Genomic DNA, 13,210 nt, shown 5'->3' on the forward strand with positions numbered 1-13,210 from the left:
AAGAAAATCTGGCTAGAAATATGTCCTAAACTCAGGATATCGTTTTCTTACCTCCTTTTTCGAACCACTTGGTCCCATTATCTTTGAAAGATCTGTCATTAAGACCCCCGCTCCTCGTCTTCCCCGCCGTCAAGTTTCGAGTCAATCATGGGATCTGGTTCTCCTCCCTTGGGCCCAAAGCCCAAGGCCATCCCTTCTCACCTGCTGAACGGCGGGTCTCCTCTTGCTGGGTCCGTCGCGTCGAGGGATGTCCGCGAGCGGGAGAGTTTGAATACTTCTATCCGCTCGTCTTTCGCTCCTCGTGTTCCCGTGGAGTTCGATCAGCCTGAGTCAGAGTCGCATCCGACCGAACTTGCTAGCAGCTACGATAGCCCTCGTCGCAGATCTTCTGTGACTAAGTACGTCGTCTGAAGCGGCTTCCATAGTACTAGCTGACCCTATCGGAATTAGGCCTTCATTACATGACCCAGCCCGCGACCCCAGAGACGAAGCTGCCCTCACCCCGCCGGCAACGACCGGTAGCCCCACCAGCCCGTATGCGCTGACACCTGCGATTGATTTTGATGGCCTAAGCTGGCCATGTGAGTATTTCGACATATCTCGGTCCCAGTCGGTTTGCTGATGCAGTTTGCCTGATAGGCCCCGGAACACGGGCACGGCTTGAGTCAACCCCAGAGGAAAATGAGGCGCGGATTAAGAAGCTCTCGGGGGCTGTGCGGACAATCCTTGAATGTCTTGGTGAAGACCCCGATAGGGAGGGTCTCCGAGAAACACCTGACCGGTATGCGAAAGCTATGCTCTACTTTACCAAGGGATACGAGGAGAACGTGCGGGACCTTGTCAACGGCGCGGTCTTCCATGAGGACCATGATGAATTGGTTATTGTCAAGGATATTGATGTATTCTCCTTGTGCGAGCATCATATGGTGCCTTTCACCGGAAAGGTAAACCTCTCCCGATCTTTACTTTGGTCCTTCGCTAAGGTGTCATACAGATGCACATTGGCTACATCCCGGACCGCCGCGTCCTCGGTCTCTCCAAGCTTGCCCGCCTAGCGGAAATGTTTTCCCGCCGCCTTCAGGTGCAGGAGCGCTTAACGAAACAGGTTGCCCTCGCTATTTCAGAAGTTCTCAAGCCGCGAGGCGTCGGCGTGGTCATGGAATCGTCGCATCTTTGCATGGTTATGCGCGGAGTCCAAAAGACGAGCAGCAGCACAACAACCAGTTGCATGCTCGGATGCATGCGCTCCAGCGCGAAGACCCGCGAGGAATTCCTCACCCTCTTGAACAGGAAATAATGTCCTTCGTGTTTCAACACATATGTATTCAAATCTCAACATTCCCCGCAGTGGGCTACCTCTCGATTTAACAGTGGACGGTATTAGATATCCATATATGAAGCAGTGCAGTGATTTCTGGAGTTTTGGCGGTATACCTCTCAACAGGTCAGGTTGTATTGGGTTGGATGTTTTCTTTTTGCTTTATTGTCTGAACAGGGTCAACGCGGGCAGATTCTCGAAGACCTTCGTTTAGAACTCCATGTTTCGTTTTGGGCTTTCTCATGCCTGCATATACACATTTCCTATTACTGCACCTAGGTAGACCTAGCTTGTCAGAGCCTCGACGGCAAAAAAGCAATCAATTACAGGGCAGATATCATATTAGAGCAATATGACCCTTTCGAAAGAGTGTTTGCACAATTTATTGACCTACGCACCAGACACGCCAAGAAATTTCCATGGCTCAACTTGGGACTAAACGGCTCTGAGTGATTTGAGGACTAGAGGAGAAATTGTTCATCAATTTTTCAGCTCTACCCACCTCTTTGTGTTGTAGAAGCAATATAATGAGAAGACCAACTGAACATTTGGTGTATTAATGTGTTTGATTCCTCACATCTTGTTAGAACAATGTGCCTATCATCATCTCTGGAACACTGCTGATGGAATATGTATTGTTAATTTCTTATGCTCTATTTCGCGTATTATGTCCTCATGTAATATGCGTAGTGAACCAAGCACCCTCTCATTACAATGCAACACCTCGTGTGGACAAATACCCTGAGTAAGATTGTGCGCTACTATTTTTCTCAGTCATCCCTCGCCTTCTCTTGCTCCGGCCCATATCTTTCCCTGTGTTTCCCAAAATTGCTTGTTTACATCCTCCTTTCGGCACGTCCTCCATCTACTTGTTACTATCTTCTGCACATTTCCTGAAGTCCATATCCTTTGCCGGTCAGACTCACCATTTCATGTTCGTTTCAGCTTACCGACGATGGCTCATTCTCATCCCAACCGTTGCGAGATGGATGTAGCCCGTTCTCTCATCCATTTAGCTCATGTCCCCGACGGGAATGAGAACAGAAACCAGGACCTGGATGCAAGCGCGGGCGTCGACACTCAGTTACAGCCACTCTCGCAGGACTCTATTCTCAAAGCTGCACAAAGCGAGCCCCAGCACAGCGTGATCAAGACGGAGCCTACTGATGGTCAGCACGGAGAACCTATCCATCATGCATACAACATCAGCTATCTCAGATCACCTGCCCAGCATATAACTCCTAATTCTACCCCAGTTCAGTGCCCACCGCAGACTGGGGCTCACGCTCACGCTCCGGTCTTGGCTTCTCCTATGGCTGGCGGAGGAGAGGCTCTTCAAGGACATCTCATCCGGCAACAGCTTCTGGCCGGTATTCCGCCAGAGGACATCATTACCATCGATCGGCACTATCAGGATAACCCAAACACTAATATAAATACGCCGGAGAATCCTTCGTTGATTCATATTTCCAATCAAGGCGTGTTCTTCCCTCATGTTCCGCCTGCAACCTACACTCCTCAAACAGCCTACCCGGTCCTAAACGTGAATAGGATGAAGGGAGAAGCTCCACCTTCGCGATATTTGACTGTACCTACGGAGACTCACTTCAATCACAAAGCAACTTTTGAGCGTGCTCCAGCTACCTTCGTCACTAACGCAGCGGGGAACACCCTGGGTGCATATGGAGATCTGGAAGATCATCATATAGAAACTACAAGTTTCTCTTTGAGCATGGGTTCATACGCTCAAGGTGAATACATGCCCTTAGAATATACTCAGCCGGCGAGCGCCCTCAATCTGAACAAGGCGGAGTATCTCTTTGGATCACACTCGGCTATCAAGAACGAACCTATTGCGGTAACTCCACGGCACATCCTGCGAAGTCAGGAGACAAATGCCTCTGATCCACAATTTGTTGGAACGGCTTATGTTCCTCATGGTTTCCCTAGCTCGCAATACGAAGGTCATTCAGGTCTTCGATTAAACCGGATGCAAAAGCCCTCGACCAGGGACCCACGAAGGGGCTATGGAACCATGTATGAATATGATAGAGCTACATTTGGAAGTTACCAAAGCACGGGTCAAGCTTACACTGCTAGTGAGAGTGATACTGGTCAGCGCAAGGCCGATACACCTAAATGTCCCTCTACTGACGTCCAAAATATCCAAACTGTAATTGAGGGTGAGAGTTATGGCGTCAATCTTAATACCTTCAACATACTCCTCGCTCTTTTCAAGCACCCAGAGATCGCCGTCCGACTTACGGGTGAACTTTGTGTTCAGGATCTCATCAATCTACAGTCGACGTCGAGGGCGTGTCATAGCTTCACGGTCAAGTACCTTCCGAAAATTGTGCGGCTTCAGACACTACGCCGGTCGCGTGTGGCGTCCCACATCTTCCCGTGGCGTTGTTACTCGAAGCTACGGTTTAGGCGAATTGCAATAGGTAATGAAATCGACCCCTTTTCCACAACCTGTTCCGTCGACTCTGTCGTCGCCTCTACCGCTTCTTTGCGCTGGTTACAGATGGTCAGATCCCGCGATCAAACCGTTCATATAATTCTCGCCTGTCTCCAAAGAGCTGGTTATGGTTTCCCTTTGCGCTATAGGTTTGCCATCTTCAAACTTTGGTTCCTGATGGACATTCCCGATACAGCGCGTCGTGTATGGACCGTCCAGAACCGGAATCTCTGGACAGACCTCGATCTATTTATGGCCATTTTCTTCATAGTGCGACTTGACATGTACGTTAAGATCATGCGCAAAAATCAGACTGGCGGCCAGCGACGCCTTATCATGGCTCAGCCTAGTCTTTATCTCTGTCGCGATATGCTGCTTGGTCGTGCTCTGAGAAGCGATATAGAGCTTCTCAGGGCCCTAATTCGCTGGAGGTACAATCCTCGACCTAGTGAAGTACCTGAAGGTGAGATTTTTGGGGTGCCGTCTGCCGAGGTGGGCTCTTTGCAATATGAAGGGTACGGCAAAGGTCGCGAACAGAACAAGAAACTGCGGCGTCCAGATGAGGTTATTCTACAAGAGGCCCAAAGAAGACGGCTTGATGTTCAACAGATGTACGTGCGGATCTTTATCCATGGCCAGCCTCAGACATTTGCCCAATGTGAGCGTCCGCTCGTCCCCTGGGATCTGGAAGTCAGGAATGCGACTCAAGATTGTGATGATCCCATTGGCCCTTTCTTGGTGTTAGACTAAGCTATGCTTCGCTTAGGGCTCTCCATATTTAGGCTGAGACTACAAAAGAATGGAAACGGACTAGATCAGCTGTAGCATTTTATTGAGATAACGGGGAGGTGACTGGGGTCACTAGATCTATTGCAAAAATAACATCTAACACTCGGCTCTTTTCAAGGTACACAGTCTGATACATCACTATAAAGGTCTAATCCCGCCTGCCCTAACTGATATGAGCTTAACAGATTGATGAGCATAATTGAACCTACCCTTACGCCACCTCCTATCTCTTAACAATATTCACTATATATCTACTTTATCAAACACTAAACAAGAATCTTTTCCTCCAGGTTTCTCCAACCAACCCTCATAGTCATCTACGGAGATGAGAATAAATCACGTGTGTGGAGGGCGGCAATATCACGTGGTACTTGCTCGTGGATTTCGGATTCCGGAGACAGTGGAAACCTCGACCTGTCATCAAGCTCCCACCACGGATCCTGGTTTTCAACAACGCCATCAATCTGGTGTTATCCTGGCTGTTATGGAACGAATATCTCGCTGTTTGATGGGAAAGTAAATTATTTCTTCACATGCCCGAAGCTCTTTGTCTGCGATGGGTTCTCATGGGTTGGATTTGAATTTGTCAAGGTCACAGGGTGATCAATCGACTCCCGGCCCCCACCGCCTTGCCTGCACCAGTGCTTCCATCCCAGCCTCCGTGCTACCAGCGTCAATTATCTTTGGTCGACCTTGACATGAGCACAGGTTCTACCCTCATGACTCGCGTATCACTACGGGGTCCGCTCCTCCAGATTCACTTAGTTCCTGGATATGTGCTCAGCTATGAGGTATGTATGTCGCTGGGATCTAACTCCCAGGTGTTCGCGCCAGCTGCTGTTAGCAATGGCTCCACGCACAGTGTCAAGAATAATGCCATACTCCGCGTACCATTGTCGGGGTTGTCGCATTGACTTGACCTCAAAGCTGCTGTTTGCGACCCGTAAGCAGCTCGTTTTCTCTTCGAATCACGGATTGCCATTTCTCCTGACAGACAGTGGCGGCTGCTTTTTATTCTGTCCATCAATTGCCCAGTAAAGTGCGAAGGGTTTGATATCGCCTTCTTGCGTTGCGAGAGAGAATCTTAGCTTTGCTCCTGAAGATTTTTGGCCATTGACATTGCGTTCTCAAGCCGGTTTCTCAGGTCAAGCCCCACGGGATTGCGCGTGTCGCTTTGCGTTTTCTTCCTGGCACGGCACATCAATCCAGGCAGATGCCGGGGATTCAGCTTATAGTTGTGCCCTACCGTCTGGCGCTGACGGTCATATGCATTTTGACACTTTTATGCAGCGATTATTTCCGTTGCAACACAACTACAACCAGGCGCCATCACCCTTTTTTTCAGTGAACGCTCAGCTTCAGTCCCTGTTGTTTGTTTTACTATGCGTAGACAGGCTTCCTTTGACAGAAGCCTCAAAAGTCGTTTCCTCTCGCCGAGGCTCAGCGGGTAGGCCGTTGTTGACATAGCGGCTATTGCGAAAAATGGGTCAGGAAGACGACTGAGCAGGCTCTGGAAGCGGCGCTGAGAAAGCCCTGCAAAACCGACTGCAGGTTCTCACTGAAGAAGCCAGATGGGTGTGGGGATATACGAAATAGCGGGCGAGATTTATCAAGGGGCAATTTAGCAATAAGGCACGGCACCGATGCGACGCTAGGAAGTGGGCAGCTGTTTGCAATGTCCCTCCTGTGTCAGTGATCGTCTGGGCATGACTTGTTTCGCGGAGTTTCAGCTGAGAAAACCGAAAAGGCTCTTTCTCTCTCCGCTGGCTAACATTTGCAGTGAGCCCAAACATTCGTAGTAAGAGCCGCACCGCTGCGGAAGTGCAGGCAAGTCAGGCGTCTGGCTTTAAACCCGCCGCCGAAAGTAAATTGGCTGCCAGTTCATGGCTTTTGTACTGATGCCACCAAGTACCACAAAGTAGAAGAGAGAGGCCGCCACCCTCACCTCATTAATGTATAAAACAGGTGCGTGCCCCTTCCCAAGCTTTTTTTAAGGGCCTTCAATATCTGATTTATTCTTTGCTATACGTTTTTATTGACACTACCGCGATATGACCTAGGGAACCATTCATCAGATCCAGCCCGGAAAAACCACCGGTCCGCACCACCAATCCCCGAAAGGCTCAACACAGGCAACTCACGCTTGATGCGGCAAACGAGGACCGCCGCCAAAGATTCATCATTTGTGCTCATCAGCAGATCTGGCCACTTCCTCGCTAACCAGTGTCTTGCATCGTCGTGCTGTTCGTCGGTAAACCTTCTTGAACCAGATGCAGCAGGAAGCGAAGATTACATGGCTGGGTCCCATAGGAGTCCGGTGCTAAAAGACCAGTGGAGAGGTTCTTCCGGCGAAGTTGGAGACCAGCGTGGCCGTGAGAAGCATAGTAGGCCTCGAGGCTCTCACCGCGATAGGGGGAGGGAAAGATTTCGCGACCAAGACCGTCACCATCATCATCCGCCCAACGACGACCGGCTTCATCGCTCGTCACGGTCGCCGCCACCGCGTTCCTTCCCCGGTCCGGATAACAAACCTCAACATCGTGATTTTTCCACTAACATTGCTTCCACCCGCGCTTCACCAGCCCCATCACGCTCGGAAATACGGCCGAGCCAAAATATAAATCGACCTGATTCTCCTGAACGCATCGGTTATCGCGTTACTAATTCACATATGAGATCCGCAGAAAGAAACCATCGCCGAGAGGATTCTCCTTCAGCTCCTCCATTCAAAAGGCAAAGGACACACAGTCCTCCACCTGACGGTTTCCAGGGTCGACCGCCCACACACTCACGTGGAGCACCCCCTAGACACGGTCGCGATTTCGATCGGGAACCTTCACACAGCAAAGGGCGAGGAGGGCGCCCGCCAGGCCGAGGCAGACCTAGTCGAAGGCCATCGCCTCGAAGGGAGAGGGAGCGGCGGAAACACGATAGCGGTCTTCGGGATCCGTCAAGAAACAGACAACCCTGGTCTCATGACTGGGAGGACAAACCGCCTATACATCCGAGCCGGCGCTACCGCAGTCCTCCTTTAGACGGAATCGAACGGGATTCCTATCTCCGATCGCCTTCTCGCGTATCGGCAGGTACTCTAGATTCAAGGACGTCGGCACTTTCCCGTCGGGGATCAAAAGGCGACATTGCAATGCACCCACCTCCCTCACCCTCTAGGCTAAGTCTAGACCGCGTTCCAGATACAGGATACGGAGCCGGTCTTCCTGAACGAAGCCGAGCTTCAAGGTCCCCAGTCAATTCATATCATGAATCTACCCGTCCTAGTTCGCCTTATTCTACTGCACGCAGTGGACGAAGCGGGCAGCATTCTTCACACCCTAGCCAGCATAGGTATGTACTTCTCTCGACTGGTTTTTTCTATGCATTGCTAATGACAACCCACAGTTTTAGGGCAAGCAATTTCTCCGAACATGATTCACCCAGCCGTCTCTCTCATGGCCAGCCCACTTCGTCGCACCACGTAGCACCGTCACATTCCTATCGTGATGGGCAGCAAAGATACCAAGAAACTCACCAAGATCGTCGCATATCTGGGATCGTCCCTACTGCTCCTCTGTCTCATGCCAGAAATCGTTTCAGCAGTCCTCAGCGAGATGCATCGGCTTCGCGAAGTAGGGCAGGGCCCCCCAGTCCTCCGCAAGGGCCCGCGGCAGACGACCCTCCCCCGCCTCCACCACCGCCTACGGAACCTCGGTCGCATCGAGAAGGGTATCAAAACCTCACAAATCACAGACCAGCAAGTCGCGAGACACGAGCACCAGATGAAGGTTCGGGGCATGATTCTGGATCTGGATTCCGAGCTGGTCAAACAGGGCAACCGGATACGCGTCCACCAGAACCCCCTTCCGGTCCTAGCAAAGGCGGAAAGATTAGCTTTGCGTTCAAGGCAAAGACTGGGCCGCCATCAGCTCCAAAACCTGTTCCTGATCTGGCTCAACGAATGCTAGCACGAGAACCGCCCCAGCGAGTTGCTGAACCCCCCCGAAGTAAAATGTCGTCTGGACCGCCGCCTAGATTCAAACCAGAGCCGCGTTTTGATCGCCGCGACAGAGATCGGGATCGTCATCGTGATAGAGATCGTAATAGAGGAAGGAACGATCGAAGAGACTACAGAGAACCGCGTGGGTCTCGTGAAGCGCGAGATTACCGTGACAGCAGAAGAGACGATCGGAGGGTTGACCCTCGGGATAAGCGAAGAAATGACAAAGCATCTGGGGTCCGACCTGAGCGTCGTCATGATCCCTCTCCAGAACCAGTAAAACGCTCGAAGATTATGCTTCGCCTCAAACCGCGTCCCACCATATCCGAGGAGTTTGCCAACTCAGATTCTGTCTACTTCCGCAAGCCTGGCAATGAGTCAGTCATTGGGGCCGGTACGTACGGAAAAGTGTTCAAGGCAATCCATGTCTATACTCAAAGAAAGGTTGCCCTGAAGAAGATTCGGATGGAAGGAGAGAAGGACGGATTCCCTGTTACTGCTGTTCGAGAGATCAAATTACTCCAACACCTGCGGAATCATAATGTTGTCAGTTTGCTGGAAGTCATGGTCGAGAAGAATGAGTGCTTCATGGTTTTTGAATATCTCTCGCACGACCTCACGGGCCTCATCAACCATCCAACCTTTACTCTCACAGCTGCGCACAAGAAGGATCTTGCGAAACAAATGTTCGAGGGTCTGAGTTATCTCCACCATCGAGGAGTTCTACATCGGGACATTAAAGCTGCAAATATTCTGATCAGTAATCAAGGTCGACTCAAGTATGCTGACTTTGGCTTGGCTCGATTCTTTTCAAAGAGTCGTCAGCTTGACTATACAAATCGCGTCATCACTATTTGGTACCGGCCGCCGGAACTTCTTCTTGGTGAAACACAGTATGGGCCAGCGGTTGATGTTTGGAGTGCGGCCTGTGTTTATGTCGAAATGTTCACGAAAAAGGCAGTCTTCCCTGGAGAAGGAGGGGAGATTAGCCAACTCGACAAGCTTTACAATACCCTAGGAACGCCAACTCGTGCAGAGTGGCCGAATATTGTCGAAATGCCCTGGTTTGAGCTCATGCGGCCAACAGAGCGAAGGAAGAGGATATTCGAAGATATCTATCGGGACATCCTCTCTCCAGCCGCGTTGGATATGGTCTCCCAAGTGTTCCGTTATGATCCAGCCAAGCGTCCATCGGCTGAAGATGTTCTCGCCCACCCTTACTTCCATTCTGAGGAACCGAGCCCTCAACAGCCAATCGAGTAAGTGTTTAGCAGTTTCCAGCCGAGTACCAAAGTACGAATACTGACTTCCTCTAGACTAGAGAATATCCAAGGCGACTGGCATGAGTTCGAATCCAAGGCGCTTCGGAAGGAAAGGGATAGGGAAGCGAGGCGCGCGGAATACCAGAGGGATAAGGAGAAAAGAAAAATCCTGGCGGCACAGGATGAACGGGAAACCAAGCGTATCAAGCCTGATACCAGTGATGGGTTAACATCATCCGTACCGCAGCCTGGGCAGCAGTAGGTGATTGACTATACCTCAAGTTCAGACATCTTTTGCTCGGAATGATTTAATAGTCAAGAACATCTCTGCCCGAAATATCCTGCATTTAGACACTTATCTACAATACAGCTTTAATTTTTTTTTTTTTTTTTTTTTTGACGTGAGTCCGTAGACCCTATTTGCCCCACGATGATCGTTCAGTGAGAAGCATAGCTTTCGGATCATAAACCAAGATCTAATTTGAAAGGCGCCCTTCAACTGTTACCCCCCAGCCCCGAAGATGGTTGACTCTACGGAACGACGTCAGTTAAGCTAGTCATCTGATTGGAATTGGAACAGGAACAATGCAGGGTCAAATCTCAATCAGAAAATGCCATTGGACCTCAAGCTCAACCAGCAAACAACCTAAGATGGTCTTACAAGCGGTTGAGTTCGTCGGATTACCAGAGTATGTTGTATTACACAATTCATCTCGGGAACAGTGCACGAACTAAGGAGAGTCGAACGCACCATTTATGGGAGTCTACTGTGTGCATTGCAGGAAGCGCGCATGCTGTTTTCTTGCTAGCGTGTCATAAATGGTATAGAACATGATATTCGTACTGATGCGAGGTTTGGGACTGTCCCGTCATACAGGTCATCACCGCATCATGGAGCTGGGGAGCCCTCGTGATGATGGTTTTAGAAGCGGGTTGGAGTTTTTCTCGACACACTCATCGGAATCGCCGGTGCAGTGAGAGTAGCAAGTTTGCAGGCAGCGATGATTTGAGTTGGTGGTCTTGGGTTTATGTAAAAGAGAAAAAGAAAAGAAGACAACGCGCAGCAGAAATACTCGGCCACCAGACGGGGCGGAGCAATGATGATGCGGAAAGTAGAAAGCGGGCCGGGCATTGATTGGTTGCATCCTTAAAAGTATTGGAAAGAAAATGTAGCCTTGTGGCCTCAGGCTTTAAAGTCCTAAACCTTCGACTTTGCAGTCACGGTCAAGTTTCTACTCCCCATATTTCCAAGTTACAACTATTAATTCCGCCTCAAAAGTCCCTCTTACTTTCCAAGCCTCCTTCACACCATCTTTCTCTTGTGAGCATTTATACCTACTTTCTGTCCGACCTCTTACTTCCCGCTGTTTCACCATCACGATTACGATTCTGCCACGATTCTTCTCCTCACTCCCCCTCTCTACATCCTGCTCTCGGAACCTCCGCTCGCCTTCCGCGCTCGCTTCTCCTGCATTCCGTGACTTTTTGCATTGCCAGCGTTGGTCCTGTGTTAGCTATATTATTTTTGGCATATCGACGACTGCACGGTTGAACGGTTTCGGATTTTTGTTTTTCTCGTTTTTTTCCCCCGATGAGAGCTCCCACTTGAGCCGTATCAAGCCATTTACTCGCCATGGAGAACGCGAACCTGTGGACTCGCCGAAACAAGTATGTATTATGTATTCCTTGCCCATTTGATTGCTCTCACCTCCAAGTTCGACAAATGCTAACACCGCCAATCTGCTAGCACCTCGAAGCTTTCTCTGTCAATGGCAGGGACTGACAACAAAGAGGGTGGCGCCAGAGTTGACCTTTCCCGCACATCAAAGCGCTTTGGCCCCGACAGCTCCCATGGCCGGTCCAATCCTTTTAACGCTCTTTCTCCCCTGTCTGCGGGCGTGTCCTCTCCATCTACGAATGCGTCATCTGCCTTTGGCCTCGGTTCCGGTGCGTTCGCCTCGTTCGGGGCGCCCAAAACACCCGGAGGTTCGTCGGAGGTGAAGACTCCTGGAGAAAGGAGGGAGAATCCCACTGATCGGACGGCATCATCCGCGGAGGGTATCAAGTCGAAGGCTTCTGAACCCCATCTCAAGGAGCACGTCCTGCGATCCACTTGGATTATCTGGTACCGTCCTCCTACCCCCAAATATTCCGACTATGAGAAGTCCACCGCACCGCTCGCCTCAATCCATTCGGTTGAGAGCTTTTGGTCGGTATACTCGCACCTCAAAAGGCCTTCGCTCCTTCCTACCGTTTCCGACTATCATATCTTTAAGAAGGGGATTCGGCCGGTATGGGAAGACGAGGCCAATAAGAAGGGCGGAAAATGGATTGTCAGACTGAAGAAGGGAGTGGCGGACCGATATTGGGAGGATCTTCTCCTGGCCATGATTGGTGATCAGTTTGCGGAGGCCAGTGACGAAATCTGCGGCGCTGTTCTCAGTGTGCGAAGTGGTGAAGATGTTTTGGCCGTTTGGACCCGGATCGACGGTGGGCGAAACATCAAGATCAGGTGCGTTAAGCATATTCTACTGCGGACCAATTTTACCTATTAACTAAATACAGAGAGACCATTAAACGGTTGCTCGCCTTCCCCGCAGACACCAACATTGTCTGGAAGAGCCACGATGACAGCATTGCCCAACGCTCCGCTATTGATCAGGCTCGACAAGAGAAGGCCGCTAACAACCACCATCATCACCACAACCATCATAATCACCATCACAACCAGAACCCTCATCATCAGTATGGTGGAGACCGCCGAAGGCCAACGGCTGATGACTCCACGGGAGATAAGGGAAAGGGACCGGCATCTTGACATGCTTTAGAGAGTCTGTGTTATGATCGTGTATACTAAGAAAACACAAAATCATGGTATGATTTGGGTACGGGGCATCGGGGCGAACATTGCGTGTGATTATGGCTTGGGGTTATTCACTATCATTCTTGGATTCTTGCGCTGTCGCTGTTTCATTTCATCTTTAGGGTATCCCTGGTGTCTACCCGCTGATATGTTGTCTGACAAGTAAAGCATTTGCCAAACAGCTGTGCTTCAGGTATTGTCATAAATGAAAACAACGTCTGTCTAAAGATTCGTTCCGTCTGAACGGCTTATTACCGGCCCTTATGGGTTGGACACTGGGATTGCGTAATCATATACGCTCATTTTTTCCAATGTCCCGAGCCTGAAAAATGATACCATACTTTGTGTGATTGTAGAAAAACGCCTCATGCGAAACAATAGAGGGGTGGGTTAGTATTGAAGACGCCGATCTGTAAACCGCCGATCAGTCTTGCGCGGGGGCAGAACATCCCGACCGCCTTTGTAGATAATGCGGGCTTTGGCCGTTGCACATCATTTTACACCTCTTCATGTGTTGGGGCTA

The 13,210-nt window shown here is 50.3% G+C and overlaps 4 protein-coding genes across 4 annotated transcripts, besides 1 other annotated feature; all 4 read left to right on the forward strand.

Annotated features, from left to right (window-relative positions):
- Positions 1-13,210: part of a sequence feature (contig 1.141 1061..203328(1)) that runs on past both edges of the window.
- ANIA_08188 (GTP cyclohydrolase I) lies at positions 26-1,297 on the forward strand (the record flags this gene model as incomplete). The annotated part of the gene is made up of 4 exons (XM_676365.2): positions 26-398; positions 451-581; positions 640-944; positions 995-1,297. Exons 1-4 carry the CDS (start codon positions 148-150, stop codon positions 1,295-1,297), a joined length of 990 nt encoding a protein of 329 aa, XP_681457.2. The 5' UTR covers positions 26-147.
- On the forward strand, positions 2,274-4,529 carry ANIA_08189 (uncharacterized protein; the record flags this gene model as incomplete). The annotated part of the gene is made up of 1 exon (XM_676366.1): positions 2,274-4,529. The coding sequence occupies one exon, from the start codon at positions 2,274-2,276 to the stop codon at positions 4,527-4,529; it is 2,256 nt and encodes a 751-aa protein (XP_681458.1).
- Positions 6,599-10,086, forward strand: ANIA_08190 (protein stk47; the record flags this gene model as incomplete). Its single annotated transcript, XM_676367.2, has 3 exons — positions 6,599-7,913; positions 7,968-9,821; positions 9,879-10,086. Exons 1-3 carry the CDS (start codon positions 6,715-6,717, stop codon positions 10,084-10,086), a joined length of 3,261 nt encoding a protein of 1,086 aa, XP_681459.2. The 5' UTR covers positions 6,599-6,714.
- Positions 11,458-12,642, forward strand: ANIA_08191 (eukaryotic translation initiation factor 4E; the record flags this gene model as incomplete). The annotated part of the gene is made up of 3 exons (XM_676368.1): positions 11,458-11,492; positions 11,572-12,336; positions 12,390-12,642. The coding sequence occupies 3 exons, from the start codon at positions 11,458-11,460 to the stop codon at positions 12,640-12,642; spliced, it is 1,053 nt and encodes a 350-aa protein (XP_681460.1).

This window comes from Aspergillus nidulans, chromosome II (assembly GCF_000011425.1).
Source record: "Aspergillus nidulans FGSC A4 chromosome II".
NCBI lineage: Eukaryota > Fungi > Ascomycota > Eurotiomycetes > Eurotiales > Aspergillaceae > Aspergillus > Aspergillus nidulans.